Source organism: Haplochromis burtoni, unplaced genomic scaffold, assembly GCF_018398535.1.
Source record: "Haplochromis burtoni strain Fernald_Lab_line unplaced genomic scaffold, NCSU_Asbu1 Contig_153, whole genome shotgun sequence".
Classification (NCBI taxonomy): domain Eukaryota; kingdom Metazoa; phylum Chordata; class Actinopteri; order Cichliformes; family Cichlidae; genus Haplochromis; species Haplochromis burtoni.
Genome location: NW_024582514.1, coordinates 1,272,094 through 1,299,106, shown reverse-complemented (window position 1 = coordinate 1,299,106; position 27,013 = coordinate 1,272,094). Strand labels below are relative to the sequence as shown.

The following is a 27,013-nucleotide window of genomic DNA, read 5'->3' as shown; positions in this document are numbered from 1 at the left end:
GTGTGTGTGTGAGTGTGTGTGAGTGTTTAATGCCACAGCTTTGTGCAGTGGGCTGTATCTTGCACTCCACTGATCTGGACAGCAAAAATGCAAATTACGCTTCTCCGGCACACAAGAAAACAACAAAAGCAAAAGAAACCCACCAAAGTGCTGAGATCTAATAACTGACTGATGCACTACATTATAAAAAATAAAATCATGTCTTTTTTATGTTTTCAGGCACGGAACAAGCAGAATGGAGAGCTGACAGCTATCAAAGTTATCAAGATGGAGCCAGGTGAGAGATTTACCTCAATCTTCAAACTTTTGCTTGATTTTTATCATCTTTTAATTCTTGTGAGTCTTCGTGTTCATGTCGAAGTGTGAAAGTTGAGACGACGTCGATATGTTACCTCAGTGTTGGCTCGAGGTCCAGTGATCTGCAGGGGGACTTAAACTTATAAACCTTCCTTCGGCACGCTCTCCTCCTGAGCTGCCCAAGTCAAACTCACACATCTGCATCACAAGGTTTTTAATACTGGCATCAGGTGCCGACACACACAGAGGCTCTAACAGTACAAATAGGTTGAGTTTGTCATGCAACAAATAAGACAGAATTGGGATGTTTCAGCAGTCATATGAAAAACTGAGTAGACTTGCTTCATGACATTGAAGTTTGCAGACATTCATTTATGCACGGCTCTCTGAAGGCCCCACCGCAGCATTTCAGTCGCTGAGGTCTGGACTTCGACCAGAGCATTGCAGCTAGGGCTGCCACAAACTATTATTTTGATAGTCGAGTAGTCGCCGATTATTTTTGCGATTAGTCGACTAATTAGATCATCGTCCATTGGACATAAAACGTACAGCTTATTGCACCAGCAGCATCTGCTCGTATATAACTATCATTAGCTTACAGCTTTAAGTGTTTAAGGTGCTAACTAAAAATAAAGGCAAGATGGTAGTTTATTAAATTTTAATGAAATTTGCAGATTGTTTCGGTGAAGTTTAATATATTCTCGAGCCTTGAACCCCGGCTAGCTATCGAGCTAGTGGGTAACAGACGTCTCCGAAAACGTCGGAGCGCTTTTGAAAATATGTGGCGTCTAAATCTGGGACTCTCCGCCATTTGACCTTAAAACTGAAGAAGCTTCTCGGATGAGAGGTGAAACGTCTTCTAGCAACAACGATGACCTGGATGACTGAGAACCTTCACAGACATGTGGTGTCTTGATAAACCGAGCAGATATTTGAGGTTTACACAGCTACATTCTCGCTTGAAAATATGTTAAACGTTTATTTTGTGACCCAGAAAGAATAATAAGAGTAATATTAAAACTAACTAGCTGCCGCCATTGTTGGAAACTGAGCAGGGCTGCGCTATGAATTCTGGGATAGGTTGGGCCACGAAGGATACACCCGACCCATCCCTCAAATCTGGGGAAATGAAGGGCGCATTTGTCGGAGTCTTCGAATTTGGACAGTCTTCGTCGTGTCGCTGTAACATAATCGGCCTACAAATGCAGGCACAGGAAGATGCGGTTCCTGAATTTGGACACAGCTATGACACCGGACAGAGCTACTTCTTCTTCTTCGGGGTTTAACGACAGCTGGCATCCTTGTACATGCAGTGCTGCCATCTTCTGTTTCAGTCCGTGATTACACTCTTAAATGCTGCTACTTATCCCTGCGTCTTTTGGGATATTCCAAAGCTTCAAACAACACGTCGACTATTAAATTAGTCGTCGACGATTTTGATAGTTGATGTAATCGCGACTAGTCGACTAATCGTGGCAGCTCTAACTCCAGCACTTTAATTCTTTTGATTTTCAGCCGTTCTGTTGTAGATTGAGGTCGCTCTCTTGTTGCATGACCCAATTTTGGCCGGGCTTTAGCTGTCAGACAGCTACCGATACTTTACAATAGAAAGGAGTTCACGGTTCAATGCAAGGTGACCAAGTCAAGTGAGTGTAAACAAGCCCAAATCATCAGCCCTCCACCCCCGTGTTGACAGCATGAGGTGTTTGTGCTGATGTGCTGTGGTTGGTGTTCCAAACGAAATTGTTCCACAATTGTTTTGTGGTTTGCTCAGATGCCTTTTTTAAGGCTTTCTCTTGCATTTCATATAAACAAGCTGTAATTGTTGTACGGTTGTACTGTTACACGCTAACAGAGGCCTGTAGAGTGCGAGATGAAGATGGTCTTGCTGTTTTTTTGAGGTTCTCTGAACATTGCATGACTGACTTTGGGGTGAATTTGCTGGGACGTTCCCTCCTAGAGAGGCCATGGTGTGGCTGTCTGTTCACAACCGTTTAATAACCAAATAATCTCATTTAATTCCTGATTTTTATTATCTGATCACTTTGTGTAAGACCTTCTGTCTAGACCTGGTACGTTTCAGTTTTTGCAGTTGCACTATGACCAGTTTGGACCACAGAGATGACATCAGCGTTTTAGCCATTCTCGGCTATGGACAAAGATAATAAATATTATTTCAGCTTTGTTGCAGCAAAGATCTTGAATTTGTTTTTAATGCAGTGCCATTACTGCGCCCAGTCATCATTGTATTTTGATTAGGGAGGTTTAATTTTACAAAATCGTTGGCGCAGCAGTTGGAGCAAACACATAAATCACACATACAGAGGCAGGAAACTGTTAGATTCTACCGGCGACCAAAGAAGGCAGCAGTATGATCATCCTCATTATTTTCCATCAAACGGATGGAAATCATGTCTGATTAGTCTGACCTCCAAAAATGAGACTGATTATTTAAGTGTATCAGCTTAAACATTTAAATGAAAAATATTGAAAGAAAAACAGAGGGAAATGATTTGCAGTTTAAAACACACAGGCAAATGAAAACAGTACAAAAAGCAACATAACACATGCAGAAAACAAGTCCCTTTATTTTTTATGTTGTATTTTGGTCAAAACATGATCCACCTGCAGCCAGTTTTGCACAATATAAAGGCAGATCCAGCCCAATAGCATGACTTATAAACCAAAATGTGCTATTAGGGCTGTGAAAATACATGAAAGGTGCCCTCCGACTGCACCTGTGTTTGCATCTAATGCGGTGGTGATGATAATAAAGACGTGTCTTCTGTGTCTCACCCCACAGAGGACGATTTTTCTATCATCCAGCAGGAAATCATCATCGTAAAGAGCTGCAAGCACCGCAACATCGTGGCATATTATGGCAGCTACATTCGGTGAGATCCCTGTTTCTCGTTCCTTCCTCCCTCCTGTTTTCTTAACCTCGGAGTTAACGCACAGGTCTTCCTTTTCTGTCTGCAGAGCTAACAAACTGTGGATCTGTATGGAGTTCTGCGGCGGAGGCTCCCTCCAGGATATCTACCATGGTGAGTCATGTGACACAAGGTCGGTCTAAAGATGGAAACCAGAGAGTGATAAGATGCAAAAGTGTCTCCAACTGTCAGATAACTGATATAATCGCTGCCTGTGCGAGTGGATTGATACGGACCCAATAATCCTTTCTGTGTGGAAAAAGAGAGAGAAGAGGATCTTTTTTTCCCACACCCACACTTTCATGCTTTACAAAAAAATAATAAAAACTGCCAGCGTGAGAGTCTCGTTCACATGTGTCAGTGATTTTCCCTTTCAGTAAATGGACAGATAGCAGCCGAACAGTGAAAACTGTAAAACGTCTGAGTCTTTAACCAGCAAACACAGCCACATGAACCTTTAGTTTAAAATGAAAACAGCGTGCAGAGACTCTGTCCTTCTGGGGGTTTTCTCAGCTGATGATGGAAAATTGACTGGTGCTTAGAGAACCCAGCTTTACTGGCACGTTGGACCAGCAGTAGCTGGGTTTGACATTAAAAAAAGATATTGAAATTCACTCTTAATGCTAAGAAGTGTCTTTCAACGCACCTTTTAGAAAACAACTAAAGGGTCCAGTGTCTGACCCAAAGAGCAGCATGTGGACTAGATAAGCTCCGCCTCCTGAGCCACAGCCATGGCTCATTCATCACAGAGGGCAGAGCAGAGCTGCGAGCACGAACATGATGCTTTTCTTTGTATTCTGATTACATTTATTATAAATCTGAAATACTGATAATATTTATTTGTAATGAGCAGTTGTGGCTCAGGAGCTAGAGGGCATTTCATGCTACGTTAAAAGTCACAGGTTCAATTTCTTTGAACGACATTGAACCCCCAATTTTGTGTGTGTGCAGTGAGTACAAAGCTTTTTATGGCAGAGAATAAAGAGCAGTGTGAATGGGGAAAGGTGGCTTGGCTTAAAGTGAGAGCAGAAAAGTGTTAAATATTAAGTATTAGATGGATGGAAAGCTATTCACAATCAGTCTGACCATCATCAATGTCAGAGACACACAGACATGTACAATACTTTACATAGCATGTGAATATTTAACCAGTTATACCCAAAATATTCAACCGAAGAATACACGAAGGTTTAGAAAACCTGTAGATATCTTGAAAGTCGCCTTAATAGCACTTTTAAAAAGATTAAGGAGGGCAGTTTTTTATAAATATGAGTGTGAGGCCGCCTTAACAATACCACAATTTATAACGGGGTTATAGCTGATTTACAACAAAAGATCCACGAGCGTGAAAGCTTGAGGCTTTCAGACATCCTGCACAGGCAGCTGGGTTTATTCTGCTTCTTAACGAGGACACATTTCTGCACGAAAGGCCAAAACAGTCCTGAATACAGAAGCACTGTGACAGCTACAGATCCACAGTGGTTAACAGCGCACTGAAGTCTTTGTGCAAGCATTAAAAATCTTAAAAGGAAATGACAGTTCAGATCGTTTCCCTACACCGAGCATCGTGATATCTTTTTTTAAGATGTGTCCTTGTGCTTGTTTGTAGTGAAGCTGGTCAGAAATGTTCTGAAAACCAGAAATATCTTTTTTAAATCTGCAGCCAATTGAATTTAATTCAATTGGATTTAATCATTTGAATAAAAAATGATTGATAAATTAACCCTTTTCAGCTCTGCGTTGTTCTGTGACTGTTTTGAATCTGTATGTTAAAAACTGCATCATGTTCCACAGTGACGGGTCCTCTGTCCGAGCCACAGATAGCCTACATCTGCAGGGAGATGCTACAGGTAATCACATTCTTTTAAATTTACTGTTTCCTGTTTGTTCCTCTTTAGTGCTGACGTGCATTTACTAAATAAAAATATTAAGTAGTCATACCTGTAAATACTTGTGTTTACTGGGTTTTCTGACCATCTCCCAGCAGCCTCGTATTTTCTGTTTCTCTGAGGAAAATACATGCATTGTCTGGTACGGGAGACAGCTTAGCTTGTATATGCCTGAAGCTGGCAAACCTGGCAACCCACAACATGCATAGAGAGCTTCTCCTGTTTTAATGCCAGGTAAAGCTGGAGCTCCAGGAGAAAGCTGAAAAAGTCCAGGCTGAGTTTGAACTGCTGTGAGGCAACGTGTTATTGTGTGAAGGTCATCGGCCAGCGGCAGTTATGCTGATTAAAGAATGAAAGAGTTGTTTGGAAAAGAAAAAAAGGGTAGTTCCAGTACTTGGATGTTCATCTAACTGCTGAATGAAGCCTTGTGTAAAAAAAAAACAAAACAGAACAAATTAAAATAAATGATGGGAAGCCGAGCGATGTCCCAGCCGACGTGGATTACGCATTGACGTCATTTGTTCAGTCAGACTCGGTCGCGGTATGACTGCAAAAACTGCATCTTAAACGTAGAGATGCTGATGGAGCCTTTCAGTCACACCAAATACAGGAAGCAAATAACTGTCAACTAATCGGGTTGTGGAATGACTGTGAGTCGACCACCACATGACATCCAACCCACATACACAGAGCAGTATGACCTCTATTTTCACTGAGACGTCAGCTGTTCAGGCCTCCCTCACAGCAACTTTTATTTTCATCAGTTTCTTTTTGTTCTAAGTGTTGAGAAGAGACATCAAAATGTTTGCTGGCATCGGGAAAATTATACAGATATCCACAGTTTTCACCCTTGTGGGGCCTTTGAATCATATGTTATGCCTCTTTGCAACCGTTGCGAGGTAAACAACGAGCTACAAAATAATTGATATAAAACAAATCGTCCCCTAAACCAGACAAACGTCACAGGTGTGTGAAATGAGTGCACAGGCTGTCTCCAAAATGCAACACTGAAAAAGGAAACTACACTTCAGTAACTTCAGTCCTACTGTACACAATGTGTCACCAGTCTCATTTTACACAGCAGTGGTTTCCTGATGGTTAAACTAGAGCATTTAGAGGAATTTTTAATCCCGTCAGAGTCTATCAAGTGTAAATGTTATCAGGTTGAATTAAAGGCTTTTATTTTGTTGTGCGTGTGTGTGCGCAGGGCCTGGAGTACCTGCATGCAGAGAGGAAAATCCACAGAGATATTAAGGTGAGCGAAATGTGATGTGAGATTTTTATTCTTTGTTTTTTGTTCCCCCCGTGTTGCTTATTTTGTGGGAGAGCACATTAGACCTCAGCAGATGAAGCTTGCAGACTGGAAAAACTGGGTCAGTGCGGTGACAGAGAAGAAGATGTAAACAAGGCCAACGTTGTCCTTAAGATTTGGGTTCATGGTAGCCCTAAAAAATATTATTATTATTTTAATCGTAGCAGTTCAGTGATGTAATTTGAAAGAAAGCGAAAGTTCTTCATGTTAAAAAACAAACAGACAAAAGTTAGGAACTATAAACTGCATTAGTCAGAACAGACGCTATAAAAATACATTCTTAAATGAAGCTGAATGAATCTTGTGCGTGTTTTTTTTATTTCCATCCTGTGTGGGTTCAGTTAAAGATCACTGAGTGGGTAAAGAAGACTTTTTTAAATATATAGAAGAAGATGTTTTTGTGTTGATGTTTTATCTCGCCTTCTTTTCCTCTCAGGGTGCCAACATCCTCCTCAACGATCAGGGCGAGGTCAAGTTGGGTAGGTGGAAGTTTGCACTGTCTGCTTTGCACTGTACCGGCATGGTTAGCATGACTCATTCACCGCAAAAAGAGACGTTCTCACAGCGGCATCTCCCCTGTCGTGTTTACTGAAGAATCAAATCATGAATTAGATCTCTGAATTTTCACCTGATTTGCTGAAAGCACAAACATGTCAGAGATTGCGCTCTTAGTTTTTGAAGCGTTTCGCAGCAACTCTGAAATAAATAAACTTGCTGAGTCTCATTTTAGTCACTGAAATTCATGAACACGTGTTTAATTTGTGGTTATTTTGGCGTTTATTGATGTTTCCTTTCCTCTGTTGTGCAGCTGATTTTGGGATCTCAGCTCAGATCACGGCCACGCTCGCTCGCAGGATGTCCTTCATCGGGACGCCGTATTGGTAAGATCTCAGACGTCATTCAGCTTTTATCCCTTTCCACTACAAAACTGATCATTTAGACCACCCACCACTTTATTAGGTACACTTTTCTAGACCTGGGTCAGAGCTGCCTTAGTTCTTCATGTCATAGATTCAACAAAGTGCTGCAAACATTCCTGAGAGTTTAATCCACGTTGACGTCACGTGACGTCACGTGACCTCACATAGTATCGTAGCATCGCACAGTTGCAGGTTGGTTGGCTGCACGTCAGTGATGATCTGGTGACTCATGAGATCAGGTGAGTGTGGTCACCTTATCTGAGTACAGTGACCTAATTGTCATGTTCGAAAAACCAATTTACCATCAGAAGTTGGTGCCCTGTTATCGTTAAGAGAAATACTCAGGTAGACTGTGGTGTTTAAATGATGCTTAGATGCTACTAAGAGGTCCACAGCATGACCAGCAGCACCCTGGCAGGATGGGTCCCTGCGTTCCCGTCGCTTATGCTAAACCCTGACCCGACCATCTGAAGTTTACAACAGAAACTGAGACTCATCAGTTCAGGCGACGTTTTTCTGATCTTCTGATGTTCAGTTTTGGTGAGCCAGTGTGAACTGTAGCTAACAACAGGAAATTCACACCTGGTGGTTGTGGTCTTCTGCTGCAGCCTATCTGCTTCTGCGTATCTTAGTTATACTTTTGTCTTCCTTCATCTCGAAGCAGCCTGCCCATTCTCTTCTGACTCTTTTTTACCCAGAGAGCTGATGCCACTGGAAACGCTCTCATTTTTAGACCCTTCCTCTGTAAGCTCTGCAGATAGTTGTGCAGGAAAATCCCTGAAAATCACTCAGATCAGCCCGTGTGGTACAAACAGCTGTGGCACATCCAGAGTCACTTAAATCAGCGGTCCCCATCCTTTTTTGCACCACGGACCGGTATATGTCCAACAATATTTTCACGGTATCACATGAAAATATATAAGGTGTCGCGGATAAATACAACAAAATAAAACCAGTACCGGTACCAAAAAAAAGAAGATTTATTCGTAACACATGGGAACAGACCCAGGGAAACCGAGTTAACGATAAAAAATAACGATAAAAACCCTGAAAACCATACATTTCACACCCGAGCCCCAACTCTCGCAGCCCGGTACCAAACGACTCCGTCCGTGGCCCAAAGGTTCGGGACCACTGACTGAAATCACCTTGAACTTCAACAGGTCGTGTTAATCGTGTCTACGTGCCTCAGTGCACTGAGTTGGCAAGCTGGACAGCGTGGAGTGCTACGACTATAACTAGAGCTATTAAGCTGCATTTATAACCTGTATGAGTACAACAGCACAGCTATTTGTTATTACATGATATACAAACATCATCAAGGACAGCTTCCATCCTGGTGCATCAGCACAAAGACCCACAGACTCAAGAATAGTTTCTTCACAAAAGCCCGAAACACCCTGAACTCACACATGCACTGACAACACAGCTCCACCCCCAACCCAAGGTCTTCCCTCTATACACAGACTCACAACTACCACCACCACTGTGCAATACTTAATTTACATGCAATAACCCAGACTGTAAATATTTAACACAATTTTTTTCTTCACAATTTGCATATTTGTACATTTTCTATTTTTTGAATAGTGTTCATATGTGTATAGTGCTGCAGAACTTTGCACCTCACCCCCCTTTCTTTTCCCACATGTCTGCACTGAGTAGGAGATGCTCTGTATCTCATTGTGCATGTGTATAATGACAATAAAAGGCATTCTATTGTGTTCTATTCTATTCTAATTAGTGCTGAGTAACGGGCTAATAAAGTACCACAGCTTCATTTGCTAAAAATAAAGCACAAACCTCTTGGATGGTCTGTACAACACAGTAAGTTATATTATTATTCAGGTCACTGCATTAGAAAAGCAACAGCACAAACACGGCGACGAGATCCAGTTCAGTGACCAATTAGGTGAGGTGAAGCCTGGCCAACAGTGATTGGCTACAGGTGACTCATTTGGGACACCTGCCAAGCAGCCAAGGAGCCACACTGATCACACCGCTGCCTGTAAAGCAAAATGCAGATGTGTTTCTGTCTGCAGAGGCACAGCTTTTTGCACCGGGTTGTGAACATGTTCGTCTATGAGGACCAACTCATGGAACCAGCCTTCAGTGGCCGTTAGAGGAACTGCACGGCCGTGCACGCGCTTCATTTCTCAGCCGCTGCTCAGGTCCGATCGAGAATGTAAACCGGTGACGATTAATTGTTAATTGATTTACTGATTTTCGAGCTAGTCTCGCTACGGCGTTTCCGCTCCTCTCTGCTTTCCGACCGCTCTGAGCTCTTGGTCTAACGTTCCATTAAAAGGCGCTACAGCTTGTGGCTGGCCACACTGAGTCACTGCACAGCGTACGGCATATATCGCTGACATTTCTTCATGCTGCTTTAGCCAAGAATCTTTTATACCGTTTGCCCTTTATAACGCTGCAGTGTTCTTGGATGATTTAATGTTGTTTTTATGCCGTGTGGGTGTTCTGACCTCGTGGTAATGGCAGTTACTAATTACATAGGCAACTTCTAACAACCGCAAACACCCACCCGTGTACCCATGTGGTTCACTCAACCCCCACGTCAAACGTCTGGAGCCGCAAGACACTTCACTAATTATTTTGGTAGATATTCTCATTAAGCGCGCAATGTAAGCCTGACACAGTGACAGTCTGTCTGTATCACCGTAACCGTCCCGCCTTCTTCCCCCTCTTTGTTTTGTATTTGTGTTAAAAACACTTGCTGCTGTATCCCTCCTGTCCTCAGGATGGCCCCAGAGGTCGCAGCTGTGGAGATTAAAGGCGGGTACAATGAACTTTGTGACATCTGGTCTGTGGGCATCACAGCCATCGAGCTGGCAGAGCTGCAGCCTCCAATGTTTGATGTCCACCCACTGAGGTAAACGCACACCGAAAGACACGACTCACATGCCCGAGCACGTGTACACTGCTGTACCCACACACAGACACACTATGAGGCCTTGCAGCCTCCATCTTTAATTTATTTAACCACATCAAGGATGTTTCCTGTTGCTACCATAACAATATTTCAGGTCAGTGCTGGAGACGTTTATATTTCACACAGGAAGTCCCTTTCCTGACTCCCTGATCTGTGAGCAGAATAGGAATTTAAGACGTTATTCCGATTATTCCATCACGGGTCCGACTGATTCTGCTGACTCCGTCCCTCTCCTTTATTTAATTTAAGGGCAATGCAATTTCCATCACATTATTACTTCTTTAATACTCTTTATTTTATTTCCCTATAACTAACCTCAGTTTTCACCTGATGCACAGGTTTGTATGTAAAGGTCAGTTCATGCAAATTATGCTCTTCTGCACTTACAGCTGAGGCCTTAAAACGTTGCAGTCATCTTGCCTGCTTAACCAGATCTTTGAAGAGACGTTTCTGCAGAGGCAATATTTTTTCCATTTGCTATCGACAACGTTAGATATCTGATCTTATTTCATCCTGGAGGCTGCACCCTCGTTCTGCTGGCAAACTCGAGTTACCAGCATCGTTTCAGCCTGACTTTGAGAGAATATTTCTAACAGGGAAAAGTTGTGAATTCACCAGAAGTCTCTGAATTTCAAACCTTCTGATCCTGCAAGCGCCGAGGTTATCGTAGTGTACTAAAGCCACGTGTAAAAGACCTTTAGCAGATGTCCACATCGATAACTCAAATTAAAACAAAAGCTAGAGTTTAAAAAAAAAAATCAAACCACAATATTACTGAAAATAAACTCGAATTAAATTAAAATATAGAAATAATGTCCTCAGTTTTGGTCACATTTAACAGCCCGGCCTGACGAGGCTTCAGTGTTTGCTGAGACTTAAATGTCACCGAGAGTCTGCTGCCGTGTTTCTGCTGTGATGCTTCTTCTGAACTTCTCAGATTTCACCTTTGTGTTATTATAATGTGTGTTGTGCATTTTACAAATACACAGCACACATTATAATAAGAAAAGGATTGAAACTAGCAACAAAAACTAACACAACAAAGTGAAACTAACTGAAACTATATTCATTAAAAAATTCAAAACTAAATGGAAATAAATATTAATCACGCTCATTGACGGAGAGGAAATCCTTCACTATGAGCTGCTTCTGAACCTCAAACTCAGTAGAGCTCACACAAACAGTCCAACACCGCAAGAGTCCAAGACTCAGCGTATGTTTAATGTCACGTTTTGAAACAGACGGATCACAGACGCCTTCGCATGTTTCTCATTGTTCCTAAAAATTAAGGCCAAATATCTCTTGTCATTGTGGGTAAGAAACAGTTTTCAGAGAACAATTTAATCGGTGAGAACTTCACCAGAAGCAATATTGTTGCAGGCTTAAAAAAAGAAGAAGAGGAGGCTGTCTGCATCTCTGCTGCAGGTTCCTGCAAAGCAGAGGAAGCTGAAAAAGTCCAAGTTGAAAGGAAGTCGCTGGTGTTAAAGATAAAGGCATGGTGCTTTTTTTTTTTGTTAAGGCGAGTGAGAGATGTGAAGTCATCGAGTCGAATCACTAGACCGGTTCACATCTCATCATCGTGGGTTTGTAGTCGTATCATCACGCAGTCGTATCAGTCACATCTTACAGGTTTCTCACAGAGCTCACCGCTTACCTGCAGTCAGAGCGTATCGACTGACTGCAGGAGGAAAAATATTCCATAAAAGACGCACCGAGGATTTCACGCATTGAGCTGTTATCTTGTTGCAATCGCACGTGTGCGTGTGCGTGTGCAATAAAAATGCTCTGCAGGTCTTTCTCAAGATGTCTGGAAACATGTGTGCACGTGACACTCACCTCAAATGTTTCCCCTCGGTACATCGGCATGCATGTGGACACACAGCCGAGCGTGCTGCATGCGCATGCTGACATTCATAGAAAACATCGAGTTTTCCACCACCCACATGTACCTGGTTACTCACACACCCTCAGCTGACTCAAACAAACACACCATAAGTCATTCTGTGTGTTTTAATGCTGTGCTCTGTTTCCTCCTGTAGAGTGCTGTTTCTCATGTCCAAGAGCGGCTACCAGCCTCCTAAACTGAAGGACAAGTCAAAATGGTAACTAAAAGCCTGCAGCACTACTGAAACATGCATTATATGTAATCAGCTCGTCATCATCAGCTGCAGCCTTGAATCGTTGTATGCTTAAACAATATATTAACATAACGTAAGCTCTGCCCGTCAGGTAACATTATAAATACTGCGTGTGCAGCGAGTGTTGTATTTTCTTGACCTCGCACATGTCTCCCATCTTCAGGTCATCCAATTTTTATAACTTTGTGAAGGCCATGCTGGTGAGGAACCCCAAGAAGAGACCGAGCGCCACCAAGATGCTCACAGTCAGTAGCGCTCATTCTCGCGTGATTGTCTTTGGGTTCGTTTTGTGTTATTTCTGCATCAGGCTGATCACACGATGTCTACGGCGCCTTAAAAAGTCTCAAAACATACAATGTGTTGTGGAAGATGCCACAACACACTAGCTTTACACCCTTTACACATGCAAATGAGCCCCTCCCTCTTGATTTTTCCATCACACAACCATGATTACTTCCTGTGTCATACGTGGTTAGACCTGGTGCAGGTTTCAAACCATAAAGAATCGCCTGCTTTCTCACTTTTTCTGCTAGCTTGTCCTGATGTCTGTCTCTCTGCTCTCTGCAGCACACCTTTCTGACCCATCAGTGCCTGAACCAGGAGCTGACCCTGGACCTGCTGGAGAAGTACCGACACCCTGAGAAACTGAAGAGCTGCCTGGTCACAGACGATGAAGAGATGGAGGTCAGACTGATGAAGCTCTCTGTCTATGTGGCGGTCCCAGCCTCGGATGTTTTGGGGTTAATCGTATGTTTTGCTGTGATTTAAGGTGATTGTTCCTGGATCGTTAAGGAGAATCCAGTCCATCAACAAACACAACAGAGCGGGAAGAACCAACTCTGACATAAGCTGTAAGAAAACAAATATATTTCACTTTGAAATATTTTATTTTATCGTTTGTTCCCAAGTATTCCCTTCCAGGTATCATTTCCTCTTTGGTAAACAAAGAAACACATGTGCACATTTACAACTCACAAGAAGTGCATTGCTGGGTATGTTATACTGTGCATAGAAAAGCAAGAGCAGTCCAAGACTCAGCACCTCCACCAAGGCTGAAAATTCCCCCCACACTGCATTTACTGTGTCTCTGGATCCAGATTAGGTTTAAATTTCCTTGAGAATATCAACATGAGATGCCTGGATTCTTCCTGTTCTTATCATTCTGTGTCTTCATGAAGATATGACACCATGTCCATTTTCCACAAATCTCAAAAGAGTCAAGAATCCTTCCAAAAGTGTCATCATGCAGATTTGGATCAAAACTTAACCTCCTCTAAGTTGGACCTCTGATAAAAAGTTCCCACAGATCCTGAAACACATCTTTGGCCGACGTGTGAATGTTTGTGCTTCTCATAGTTTAATTTTCTTGGCCTTTGCCTTGTTAGCTGTGGTCACAGAGTGATCCCCTGTCTCAGCCCTGTTGCTTCATGATGTTTAAGTTTCTTGTTTTTTGTTTTTTCCCAGTGAATCAGATCTACACTCAGAGGCCCACGAAGACCGACTCACCGACTGTAACTGTGAGTTTATATTAGAGGGCACACGTGCATTATATGTGCTGAATATGCATGCATACAAGTTCTACATCCATGTGTACATTGTTAAAAACATACTTTATATGAATTTATTTAAAGATCTTTCAGTTACAAGGAGAACTGATCATTTACACCTGGAGAAGAGGCAGAATGTTGATCATATAATCTGTATTCATCCCAGTGAACTGAACATGTTTCCCATTTTAGCTCCTGGTTTTTGTACATCTGGACATTTGCACACTTCCTAATCTGGTTTTGGGTCTGCTTTTTGTTTTTACAGTTAAGGCCATCGATGGGATCGAGTGACAGCAGCAAGAGCCCACCAGGGTATGCAGATCGCACATCAGTCCCACAGTCACATTAAAGCCAGTATGTTATTCAAATGTTGCACCTGTCTGCTCTTTTCCTGTTGCAGGGACCAGGACTCAGAATCAGACGACGACTATGATGATGTGGACATGTAAGAGACATCACACAGTTTCCTAAGTGAGAAAGAACAGACTGTTGTTTGTCTGCGTTTCCCCTGCAGAGAAGACTGCAAAGAGCTTTTTACATTAGTCCTCTGAGGTAGAGACAGATGGACTTCAGTGGACAGATTATTGTCTGTGTGACGGCCGGTACAAACAGTCGTATCTTCCTCCAGGTCATGTGGGAAAAATTCTTTCGTCACCCAGTGTAGGTTGCAGGACTTTCACAAGTTTGCTGTGGTTGTCTTCTCTCACTTTAACCAATTAGCACCAATAATCTCAGTACGTACTTCTGTATATCTCAAAAACATCCATATTTCAGCGGAGGTGGACCAAAAAGCCGTGTTTGTCTCTGTATGCAGTAATCAGTGATTTCAGTGAATTGCATTGACACTGTCTGTTTGTCTGTCCTCAGCCCGACGATACAGCCTCCTGGGTAAGCCCAGTAAACGCACGCATATTAATGTGAAGTTTATTCCCATCATTAATGCAGCAGACTGAACCGACACTCTCTCTGCCGACAGGTTCATAATGCCGCCTGATGAAACGCCGCCTCCTCTTCCTCCAAAGGTGATTATTAAGGATTGCTGTTCGTTGTTTATTTAACATGCGATTTCTGCTAAAGAGTTATTTTGTTTATTTATTCTTACATGTTAGAATAAATCAGTCGAAATGCTGATTATTAATACCAGCCTTTTATCTTTTCAAACTTAAAGCTATTACATAGTTTTTATTTTGTAAATTTTATCTTAGGAGGAAATTTAAAAGCCTGACAGATAGACAGCGCTGTGTGGAGATGTATGCAGTCAGAGTTTTGTTTCACGACTCAGTTCTCGGTTCTCTTTGGATCTCTAGCACAGTTGTAAGTTATTTAGCGGCCTGTTGAACTTGCTCTGAGGCGCTCTCTGGCTTCTCTGTGTCTTTGTCTAAACGCAGAGTGATATCTTGAAGTGGATCTATTATACTTGTCCTTTTTCTGTCTAAACACATTGTTACAGGCATGGATGTTCATATTAAACATGGCCAGAGTTTCTTTTACAAATAACAGGCTGCTTTAAACATTCTGTTTCAGACAGTTTTTTCTATTCTTGGCTCTGTTTGATGTCACAGAATGTCCTTGACATGATCATATTGGGCACAGACTCCAACCACCTACCCTTCAAATCATCTGTTTGCGAGCGGCAGCCAATCAAAAGAAAGTTATCTTAAAGGGGGGAGGGCCTAAAGCAGCTTGTTTCTGACAGAGGCTGAACTGATGCTGCACCAAGTGTCAGATAAATAAGGATTCTTTTGATCATGCAAAGCTACTTTTATATAGCCAAAGAATATAGACATCTCCCTTTAAAATATTATGATTCAAAGATGAAAACTGCAGAAAACGCTCATCAGTCATTTTACCAAAAGTCTTTTGTGCCTGATTTTTTTTTTCTTTTGTGCAGCCCAAACAACGGACCAGCTCAGAGGAAAGCATGGCGGCAGAAGACGATCGAACAAGAAAGCTGACCTCTCTGTGCGCCCCCACCCCGCTCATAAGGACGTCCAGCGGGACGCACGTCCGGCCCACACCACAACCACGAACTACACGACACTCAGGTGAGCGTCAAATGTGCTGCAGTGTTTCTGCACAAGTCACCTGCTCAGCCAGCTGAGCTGTGGCAGCAAGATGTTAATATCGAAGTTAATATTTTATATGACGTGCAAGTTATCAGTCCATTTTCTTATTATTCTGTGTGTGTGTGTGTGTGTGTGTGTGTGTGTGTGTGTGTGTGTGTGTGTGTGTGTGTGTGTGTGTGTGTGTGTGTGTGTGTTCCAGACCCTGCATCCTTACCTCTCCAGTTTAATGAGCCCCCACCTGACCTCCTTCCTCCTGAACTTCCCCCTAAAGGCATACGCAGACGGCAGCCAACAACAAAGGTAAGGCGAGGGGAGGATGACATTTCTTTTGCGCTTTCAAACAGTGTAACATTGTGCCCGTCCACTTCTTAGAATAACTGTGTCCAGAACACAGAAATAATGTCCAGATCAGAACAAACGACCCTTTCTGAGGAAGCAGAGATAAAGTTCAGTGACAGCCTGGCAGAAGATGATTTTTCTGACAGTCGTGGAGGAAACTGAGCCGCACATCTTCCCATTTCCCTATTCCCAGTTATCCACATCTTCTCTGCTGCCTCACAGTGCGACTGCATCCTGCCACAGTTATCGTCATCATCATATTTTTCTTTCTGTTTGCAGGATCATCCTGAGTGTGCCAGCCCCGTCCTGAAGAAACCTCCCGTGAGTTTCTCCTCCCTGCACATCAGCTCTTTGCTGAGCGTCTCAGATTTTTGATGTTTTAAGTTTATGTTTCAAGCGAAGCGATGAACGGCATAAATTCAACGGTGGAATTTTAATCTTGCAATTTTATAGACGAGTGTTAAAAATCAAAGGGGACCTTTTATGTTTGTCCTTAGTTCCTGTCATATATACATACGTGTTACTTTGTCAGATGTTTCTATTAAATATGGCCAAAGTTGTGAAAAATGAGTTTGGCTTACTTGCAAGTATGTCCCTGTGAGGCAAACGCTCAGGTTTCAGATGGTTCTCGCTGGTCCTGCTCTGTATGGCATCAGAGACACACAAAAGGTATTCGAGTCTTCTGTTTAACTAAATGCAGCCAATCAGAAATCCGAATAAAGACACAGGAACTCTTCAGCTGAAGGGGATGCCACCTCCTTGTGGCTTGAATGGTTAGGCACACTTGGGACACCATAATGTGAGAATGCAGTGATGTGTGCAGCGCCCCACCCAGCCCTTTCTTTGCCTTTTATTGTTTATTCCTCACAGTTTAAGGCAAAGTGAGAAAAGGAGAGGCAGAAAGCAGGAGGTCACTCAGCAAGCCTGAATATTTTTTTGAAATCAGCATCGATTTTCATTTCAAAACGGTGCAGAACTCCTGGGCCTAAAAGGCTGCATCAAAACCACCAGGATATGCTAAATAAGGGTTATTTTGAGCTGTGAATCATGCAAAGCGACTCTAGAGAAAGCCCAAGAATAAATACAAATAAGCAAAATATGCCCTGTTAAAAGAATTTAATAAAAAATAATACATGAAACAAATAGCAAGCATGGAAAATAAAACTGTTCAAAATGTGTGCAAGTAACACGTCATCACATCCATGTAAAGTCCACATAAACTATAGTTTACTTTAGAGATGAAATGTTTAAGGCTTCTACATAGAGTAATAACATTTAAAGGTGAAGTAAAACTCAGACTTCGTGGTACGTTTGGGTCTTATTCCACAGCTGCTTTTGCTTTCCTTCTCTAAATGTCACTCCTCTGTGATCCTGTGGTCTTAAAACCTCTTCGACCTTTAACGCTGAAGGAGTAACCATTCAGTGGGCGTGTTGTAGGTGTTTGTTTTGTAAGATTCTTTCAGTGGTTTGAAATCATGTCTACTGCAGAGAGGACAGCGTGAATAATTTAATGCCTTTCCCTCCCTCTCTCTCTCTTTCTGCAGGTCTACTTTAAAAAGATCTTTCACGGCTGTCCTCTTAAAATAAACTGCTCCACGACCTGGGAGAACCCCACCTCTAAAGGTTGTATGACAGAAAGACGAGCTCAGAAAATTCTCCACTTTGCCACCTTAACAAACTTCTGTCTGACCTGCCTGTGCTTGCTGTCCCTCCCTCAGACCAGCATCTGATCCTGGGGGCAGAGGAAGGGATCTACACCCTGAACCTCAACGGCTCTGAGGCCACGATGGAGCTGGTAAGCCATTTATCTACTTTAACAAAGTTTTCAAAAAAGGCAAAAAGACTCAAGTGACCCTAAAAGAGACTGTTGGGTTTGGTTTAGTTGCTATTGTCGTTTCAGCCTGACTGTCCTCCTTGAGTAGTCATGCAGAGGCCTGCGCTACAGAGCAGGCTTTGGGGCTCAGCAGGTTAACCTCAGGGCTTTATGAGGTTTTTATGAGGTTTTATCTATAGTGGTTCCCTTCTTACTCGGGTAATTCCCCACCGTAACTTGTGCTGCATACCTGACCAGTGCAGGAGATTAACAGGTATAAAATGTACCAGCCAGTTCCCTGGTAATCAGTGTGTGGTGAATCAGTGCAAAGATAGTAAAAGGTTTTAAAAGCTTTCCTTCCCAAACAAGCTCCATATAGATTCTTAATAACTTTATTCTTTGCGCTTTTGCTTTCTGGCTTTGAATTTTCAGTTTAGGTTCTCTTGTTGTGAACATTAACAATAAACTCCCAGCCTTCAAAGTATTCAGATACAGTGTCTGTGACTAAAGAAGGACAAATATTGCTGAATGGGCAAAAAGTAGAACCTTGTTTAAATCACTGCATCGTGTGTGTGCATGTGTTACCATTATTATCCTCATTAATGTGGTATTTCAGTTAGTTCCTTCCTTCTGCATTGAGTTAAACGAATCACACTTTATGAAAAAGGCTTTTCCGTAAGTGGCCTGAATATAAAAAAGCTGACAAGCTATTACATAAATAAATGAATGAATGAATGGTTCTTCTTTCTCTTCCAGTTGTATCCTGGGAAGTGTACCTGGGTGTACACCAGTAACAACGTCCTCATGTCTGTATCAGGTAAAGCAGATCCTCATTTAGCTGGTTGTCTGTAGTAAGACTCACACTTGTTGCTGTGGACCTCATTGCTCATTTCTAAGATTTTCAGGGCCGAGCACAATAATCTCAGTTTTATCTGAATTTAGAAGCTGAAAGTTAGCGGTTTTTATGTCTTTAAGACATTCCTGCAGTTTAACTAATTGGTGTGTGTTATCTGGCTTCATGGACAGATAGAGCTGGGTGTCATCTGCATAGCAGTGAAAATGTATGCTATGCCTTCTAATGATGCTGCCTAAAGGAAGCATGTATAATGTAAAAAGAACTGGTCCTAGCACTGAACCCTGTGGAACTCCATAATTTAGTCTATTAGATAGAGATGATACAAACCACTGCAGCAGAGTAACTGTAATGCCTACAGCGTGCTCTAATCACTGTGAACTCTTAAAATAAACCAATTCAATCTGTTAGCAGTTTTACAACTACTCTTTCAATAATTTTGAGATAAAAGGAAGGTTTGTGATTGGCCTGTGATTACCTCAGAGAGCTGGGTCTAGAGATGCTTTTTAAGTAACGTTTTAACTACCACCAGCTTGAAGGCCTGCGTACATAGCTGATTAATAGATTAAGTTATCATATTTAAGATTGAAGCATTAATTAATGGCAGGACTTCTTTGAGGAGTCTTGTAGGAATGGGATCTAAAAGATGAGGATAAATGACTCCTCAGCTGTGGGTCTCCAGCTGTATGTGTGCACAGCAGAGTACAGTCAAGGCTTTATGCTTCAGTCACACAGGCCTAGAGACCAGTTTGTAACGACTCTGGGGATTACCAGTCACTAGGAAAAAATGCATATTCCTCCACTGCTTGGCCAGTGGTGGCTGGAGCGTGCTGGCAGTTGCTAGAGTGCTACACCCAAACATCCTTAGTTGGTAACAGCTTGCTGCTGTCACCTGCAGTTTGCATGGAAGATGCCAACCTGTCTGCAAACACTTGCTAACTGTTCACCCAGTGGTTGTTAAACTTGAGAAAAACTGCAAAGCAAACATTTGTTTTCAATACATTTTGAAAAGTATTTGAGATGTCAGCCATGTTTAACATGAATATCTGATATTGTAACAGCATACGTGTCAGAAAATAAGGAAAAGGTGTAATGGGTCCACTTTAAAGAACACATTAGGAAGCTGCTGGTAGACCCGCGGACACGCTTTAATTAAATGGGTCAAAGGACCTTTGATTACATTAAAACCTTTGAATGTTTTCATTAATTGTTTTTACCTTCTCTCTTTGCCTCTTTGTTCAGTGTTATTAGAACTGCTTTGGTCTGTTTACTTAAACATGTCCAGTCTAAAACTGTTAAAATCTGAATAAAAATAAGATTTTTTATTCTTTTTTCTTCACCGACTGTCTTGTCAGACTCAATTTTATCTCTTTATTTTTTTAATTTGACACTTTTACCTGATTCTTTGTCCCTTTGATGTCTCATGTAAACATTTAATGTGATTGTTGGTAAAAGTTACCAGACAAATAAGTGAGCATTGCTGTGACTTTGTGCATTTAGTGGATTTGATCTCAGGTCTGGTGATGTCGGAGTCTGTAAACAGCTTGCAGATCAGTTCGTGAACTGTGTCTGATTTTGCGTTTGCAGGTAAATCGTCGCAGCTTCACTCCCACATGCTGAAGGAGCTGCACGAACAGGCGCGCAAAGACCAGAGGATGAGCGCCTTACCGACTCACAGACTGTTGCCTAGGTAACAACCACACTAAGTTTCTCTGCAGTTCATTTTCAGTCGTGATTGAAAGATCCGCTCGTCCCATTTAAACGCTGATTTTCTGCATTTTTGTGTTTAGAAAATGTGCGGTGACGTCTAAAATACCCGACACCAAAGGCTGCAGGACCTGCTCAGTCGGTGAGAACAGATTCTGTTCGGGCGTAGTTCGATACTTGGCTTTGTGTCAGAGTTTCTATTTCACTTCTCTACATGCCCTAAAGGGGAAACACCACAGGGGAAGAGTGTAAAACATGAAACTACAGCAGCTAAATTATTAAATTAGAGAAATCGTGATAGGTTTTCTTAAAGTCTGTCTAAATGTAAAACTGGAAAATGCTGCTGATGTGAAGATTTCAGTCTTAAAACTTCTTTTAAAGCTCTTTTCAGTAGAATTCTTTACATCAAACCTCTGCAGGTGATTACTTTAGTTTAGTTTTACTAAGTTTTTTAACATTTTCAGTTTGGAAATGAGCTGTTATCTCATTAGAAATGCTAATCTGAACTCTTCGGTCACTGTGTTAGGTAGGCCTGTTCAGCTTCTGATTCATAAAACTATCTATTCAGTCACAATTCATTGCATTGAGGCATGTAGACATGGTCAAGAAAACCAGCTGAAGTTCAAACTGAGCGTCATAAGGGGGAAGAAAGGTGGTTTAAGTGACTTTAAAGGCAGCGTGGTTGCTGGTGACAGACAGATTGGTCTGAGTGTTTCAGAAACTGCCGATCTGCTGGGATTTTCCCACGCAGCCATCTCTAAAGTTCACAGAGTGCAGTCCAAAACAACAGAAGATATGTTGGCAGCAGTTCAATGGGAGAAAATGCCACGTTGATGCCAGAGATCAGAGGAGAATGATCATACTTGTGACAGTCAGGGCATGCAGGAGAGCATCTCTGAAGCAGCAGAAGACCACACCGTTGCTAATCCTGTCAGCTAAGAACAGGAAACTGAGGCTAAAGTTCACACAGGACATGTTGCGTGACCTGATAAGTTTTGTTTTTTGCTAAAATAATCGGACTTGGTGTTACCAACGTGAAAGCGTGGATCCATCTTGTCTTGTATAAACAGTTCAGGGTGGAAGTGTAACGGTGTGGGTATCGTCTTGGTGTACTTTGGGCGTCTACATGAGTGTTGTTGTTGACCATAATCTTAAAACTGACCAGTGCATGAGATTAAAACGTGTTTTCCCAATAATGTGTCATCTTAACTGTTTGACGAGGTTTAAATATTAATAATAAAAATAAAGGATGCAGATTCCTGTGCATGTTTATGGTGATCAGTTCTGAGTGACAACCGGCTGATCTGTTGCTTGTTCCTGCCTCTCGCAGCAGGGAACATGCAGCGAGGCTGTGCCTTCCTGTGCTGTGCTTTGGAGTCCAGTGTGGTGCTGCTGCAGTGGTACGAGCCCATGCACAAGTTCATGCTGATTAAGGTACGTGTGTCAAATGTGAATTACTAAGGAAAGCATCCTGTCCTTTCTGTTTTCACTTCTCAGAAGAGCAAAATCAGTGACAGAAACGTGACTTTTACAGCGTTGGCATCCAGCACAAAGTTAAAGAAGCCTGCTACTGCATTATACTTTTTTTCCCATCATGCATAGGTGCTATTGGTGCTGAAATTTTAATGCTTGATGCACAAATTGTAAGCATTAGGACCCTTAAACACCTCCTGATGTAGCTTCTAGTTGGTTTTATTTGATTTATTTATTGTCTCCTGTTATGTTCAGTTAGTGTAACATGCACAGGATGTAAAGAAGCATTTTAGTATGAAATAATTCAAGCAGTGCCACAGAAAAGTAGGTTTCAGCCACATAAATTCCCCAAACCTGCAGTGAATAAACTGTAAACCTGCTGAGATGGGAAAACCCGTTAACGCCGAAATCTATTGACACGACAAAAACACAAGAAAGATTATGTGATGATCTGAGATGTACCTGAAAGGGTGCCACAGTCATGCTGCTTTTATTAAACGTGTTTCTGTTTTGATTTTATTTTTTTATTGGGCTGTTAACATTGACAGCAGCTTATAAAATGACTGCCGGCGGTCACACAAAGCTTTTTTTATTGTCTCCATTAAATTTATGAGTTAGAGCTGAGGCCTCTAACCATAAAATTGTTATGGTTTGGAGAACAGACTCAGGTGTCCTCGGTTACTCCTTCTGTGTGGCTGAAAGCCTGCAGGTTATAAGTCCTCGAACAAAACACCGTAACGATCTGCTTTGTTAGCCGCTCCTTCAGCCGAGAAGCGAACAGACGTTAAACTCCTGATTTTTTTTTTCTCTTTCATGCTTGTAGCATTTCGACTTCCCTCTGCCCAGCCCTCTGCGGGTGTTTGAGATGGTGGTGGTGCCCCAGCAGGAGTACCCGATGGTGTGTATCGGTGTTTCTCGAGGCTCCAGCCCCAGCCATCCGGTCCATGTAGAATACATTAACCTCAACTCCAACACGTCCTGGTTCACCAACACGGGTCTGGGTAAGCTGACGGCTCGTTATCAGAAACACATCAGTGTTTATCGTGAAGTCGTGCTGCTGCTGCTGCTGCTGCTGTTGTTGTTGTTAATGGTGGCGGTGTTTGCTCTTACAGAGAGACCATGTCCAGAAGTAGTCCAAGTAAACCAGCTGGACAATAACTCGCTGCTCGTCCTCTTGGAAAGTAAGTATCACACTAAACTTTGTTGTCTTCAGAAAGAGGCCTGCGTTTGTTGAATTTGAACTCCACACTTTAAAACTTCATTCTTACAGTTCTGACTGCTGCCATGTGGGTGTTTATTAAACCAGCACGATCAAAGTTACTGTCCCTGTGTGTAGTGCACGTGTAATCTTGTCGGGTTTGAAATGTTTACTTGGGTCGGGTGCCATCACTGTGACTACTCCCTGTATTCAAAGTGACTTCGGTGCATCAAGATGCCAATGAAAGGGCAAATAACCAGCAGTCTGTGATTGAATGGGATCAGGTTGGCATTTAAATCACATCTGTAATATGGAATATATAACTGTTATAAAGCAGCATCAATCAAATCAAACAAAATCACAAATCTGTTGTAAATCAGATACAGAAACTCTTAAGTGCAGAATGACGAAGGCTCTCTGCAACCTTCATTTCAAATGGGATTATAACCAGATACAGCACGTTGAATAAAGATGCTCCCATCTGTGCAAACTGACACAGCTGGATTGCAACTTGTTCATTTTGTCAAAGCGACCAACATGGCAGATGATTCGCCTTTGGAGCCAGTTTTGAGTGGTTGTCTTTCATATTAACCTGTCCGCTCTCTTAAGGAGAGCACTGCTATAACGATGTTATGGTGCCGTGTTGATTCTGACATACTGATAATTTATTTGTCTTAAAAGCTCAGATACAAAGAAATTTTGAGCCTTTCTGAGTTACTTTCAGTCTGACTAACCTGAAAACAGCTCCAGATATTTATTATGTTGCCTAAGGACTATTTTAACTCCTCGTTATGATTTGAGCACCATAATGCTGTCTACCTTCATATTTCCACAGAGATATTCTAACACAAACACTGCCCCTCTCTCCTCCACAGGGTCGGTACAAATAGTTGGTCTTGATGGGGAGTTTAAGAGCGGCAGAACGCAGCACTCTGAGACCATCTTCTCTCAAGATGTTGAATCTATAGGTGAGAGGAAGGAGTGAGACCCTGGTTATGGTGAATATCGGAGACACCGAAGGCTCAGCAATGACTCTTGTTTGTCTGTACAGTGTATTTTGATGACACGCTGTTGGCAGTGTGGCGTCACGGCTGGTTGAGGAGAGGAAAAGGTTTCACGGAAATGCTGGAGGAAATCACGGACCACAGGAAGACCCACAGACTCGTGCAGTCCGACAGGTACAGCACGTCCTCGCTTTGAATTTTCTGTGGATAAAAAAAGCACCTGCAGTCTAGACTGTATATAAAGGATGGATGCACCCTAAAGGCACAGCTCAGGGCAGACTGGATTCTACACTGACTCACAGGCGCCACCATGTGGTACAAATGAGCATAACAAGAAAGTACTGCCTGGACCTATTTTAACTGAACTTCAGTTGACGTGTGCGTACATGGATGTTTTGGAGTCCCATCCTGTTGATTTAATTTGCTTTCATTCAGTTTGAAAGGTTTTAAAGTATTATAAACGCAGTTACCTACAATAAGTACTTTATAAATTAAAGCATGCATTCTGCTTATTGGCCAGCAGGTGGTGAGTCTGAGTGTGTTGAAGCTGCTGCTAATTTAATTTGTAATTAATCAGTAAACACTTTCCTGATGTTTATCTTCTCAAATGGTAGTTTCAGGTCTTATTTGATAGAACTTGTGTTTTTTTTGTGCTGATCAGTGTTTGACACGTGACCTTTTCGCCGCAGGATGGTCCTTTTAGAAACGCATCAGAGCGAGGACCCGTCGGGGCTTTCCAACCTCTACGTCCTGGAGATCGCCGAGAACTACGTCATGCTGGCCTGACTCTCCCACACCCTGCTTCTACTGGGACTTAATACAAGAGAGAAAAGACACATTGGGCTTCAACATTTGGATCTGTCATCGTTAAGTTCGATGCGTATAGACGCCTCACTGCCCCAGTATTTTAATTTCTAACCAAAGGAGAGGTAATCTGTCAGAAACAGGTGATGCCATGATGCTGAAAGTTCATTCTGACCTAAGAAGATTTCTGTGTTGTAGCCTTTATCCCTCAACCTCGGGGAGTTTGCTCTTATTTATGCCATTTTCAACTTTGGTTTGTGCGATCCAGAACAAACCAGAGCATCCAGACAGCTGAGAAAACCCTGAAGGAAGGAAGGACCTCCTCTAACACTAAAGAGGAGGGGGGCATCCTTTGTTCTGCCACAGTATTGTTGATCAGAGCAGCAGCAGCTGCCTGAGGGGACTGACACACGGGGCCTCCTGAAGACGCCACAAACAAGCTGAAAGCACTGCTGCTGCTCGCGCTGTGTGTTTAGTGACTTGAGCCTGTATGTCACACTTTTTACTGCCGTTACAGTGTAATAAAATGAGTTAACACAACATGGAAAGCTTTGTTGATTTTGGAGGCGGGTGTTGGGGCGGATGTGTTGACGGAGGGCCACGGCATCTTTAACTGCAGTGATTTCTGTTCTGTGTATCACCGTCATTTGTGCCTGTGATTCTAAGGCAGAATCGTGGGTTTGTTTCAGCACTGACGGGACGCTTTTGCTTTATTTCCAGCATCTATCGCTACCTTTTCTCTCAGTTTATGGTAGAAACGTCTGGAAAGTAATGCAGTTAGGCTCCCAGGCATTCGATATTGCTTTCAAATAATTATCCCTCCTTCCTTCCACTTCCTTAACCTCTTATCTATCGAGGTGCGTTAGGGGGCCGAAGCCTATCCCAGCTATCATAGGGTGAGAGGTGAGCGTACAATCTGAACATTTCTCATCCTGTTCCTGCTGAGTCAGCACACACATATGCACATCTACATGTTTCTTCTGGAGAACATTTATCTTTGCTTAATGACTGCAGCAGGAGTCTTCACATAAACACGGGGAAGCTGTGGATGCATCAGCGTAATTTATCCTCTTTAAGAAAATTCCCTTTTATCACCCTCGTAAGTCTCTTAAGCCACGTTGTATTTCTGCAAGGACACAATATCCCCGGATGCCCCCAAACTTTTAAAACATGATCTTATATGAACATATGGCATAAAACACTCAAAGCATATGAGTAAATATAGGCTGTTAATGAAGAAGTACTCGACTACACTGCTCATGTAGTTTGAATTCATAATTCTGATTCAGAATTTAGGAGTTATAAAAACAGACGCCGAGTGATGTTACAGCAGTTTTCCTTCATAATTCCTCCCGTTCTTTCGTGTTTTTTTGGAGGGAACAAATACATCCTCTACATGCTGTCTCCGGTGTCCCTGCTTCATGTGGAATATTTCAAAACCCTACAGCCGTAAATTATTTCAATTTGTTCCTCGCTGCCTTATGAAGAAGCTCAAGCCATTAGTGCCGGCACAGATTATATTTATTTTTCAGAAATCTATCAAACTGAGTCCAGTTAAGCGTGGATGGAGAACACAGTGGTGTTGGTAATGAATGTATATTTATAGATTTACAGCAAACACACTGTCACTTCTATTAGCATCTTCATTTCAGGCCACTGGATTTGTGCATAACAAATCCTTCATTTTAATTAATTTATTCTGATCTGTAATTTTCTTTGTAATTTCAGCAGCTCAGTGTGAGCAGCGACAGCGTCAGGTTTCGGCACTTCTAATGA

The 27,013-nt window shown here is 42.3% G+C and overlaps 1 protein-coding gene across 1 annotated transcript in view; it reads left to right on the top strand.

Annotated features, from left to right (window-relative positions):
• LOC102307880 (mitogen-activated protein kinase kinase kinase kinase 5) overlaps positions 1 to 25,789 on the top strand; it is a 41,057-nt gene extending 15,268 nt beyond the window's left edge. The window contains exons 2-32 of the mRNA XM_005932636.3: positions 220 to 277; positions 3,101 to 3,191; positions 3,277 to 3,341; positions 5,022 to 5,077; positions 6,324 to 6,371; positions 6,865 to 6,907; positions 7,237 to 7,309; positions 10,104 to 10,235; positions 12,335 to 12,397; positions 12,597 to 12,678; positions 13,001 to 13,117; positions 13,203 to 13,284; positions 13,898 to 13,950; positions 14,246 to 14,292; positions 14,381 to 14,425; positions 14,848 to 14,868; positions 14,957 to 15,002; positions 15,872 to 16,025; positions 16,246 to 16,346; positions 16,665 to 16,706; positions 17,930 to 18,008; positions 18,104 to 18,180; positions 18,955 to 19,015; positions 20,639 to 20,741; positions 20,842 to 20,900; positions 22,089 to 22,192; positions 23,055 to 23,232; positions 23,344 to 23,412; positions 24,305 to 24,397; positions 24,481 to 24,607; positions 25,123 to 25,789. Coding sequence (XP_005932698.1) covers positions 220 to 277; positions 3,101 to 3,191; positions 3,277 to 3,341; positions 5,022 to 5,077; positions 6,324 to 6,371; positions 6,865 to 6,907; positions 7,237 to 7,309; positions 10,104 to 10,235; positions 12,335 to 12,397; positions 12,597 to 12,678; positions 13,001 to 13,117; positions 13,203 to 13,284; positions 13,898 to 13,950; positions 14,246 to 14,292; positions 14,381 to 14,425; positions 14,848 to 14,868; positions 14,957 to 15,002; positions 15,872 to 16,025; positions 16,246 to 16,346; positions 16,665 to 16,706; positions 17,930 to 18,008; positions 18,104 to 18,180; positions 18,955 to 19,015; positions 20,639 to 20,741; positions 20,842 to 20,900; positions 22,089 to 22,192; positions 23,055 to 23,232; positions 23,344 to 23,412; positions 24,305 to 24,397; positions 24,481 to 24,607; positions 25,123 to 25,219 — 2,466 coding nt within the window. The 3' untranslated portion in view covers positions 25,220 to 25,789. The remainder of the gene's footprint in view (positions 1 to 219; positions 278 to 3,100; positions 3,192 to 3,276; positions 3,342 to 5,021; positions 5,078 to 6,323; positions 6,372 to 6,864; positions 6,908 to 7,236; positions 7,310 to 10,103; positions 10,236 to 12,334; positions 12,398 to 12,596; positions 12,679 to 13,000; positions 13,118 to 13,202; positions 13,285 to 13,897; positions 13,951 to 14,245; positions 14,293 to 14,380; positions 14,426 to 14,847; positions 14,869 to 14,956; positions 15,003 to 15,871; positions 16,026 to 16,245; positions 16,347 to 16,664; positions 16,707 to 17,929; positions 18,009 to 18,103; positions 18,181 to 18,954; positions 19,016 to 20,638; positions 20,742 to 20,841; positions 20,901 to 22,088; positions 22,193 to 23,054; positions 23,233 to 23,343; positions 23,413 to 24,304; positions 24,398 to 24,480; positions 24,608 to 25,122) is intronic.
• Positions 25,790 to 27,013: the final 1,224 nt, after the last annotated feature.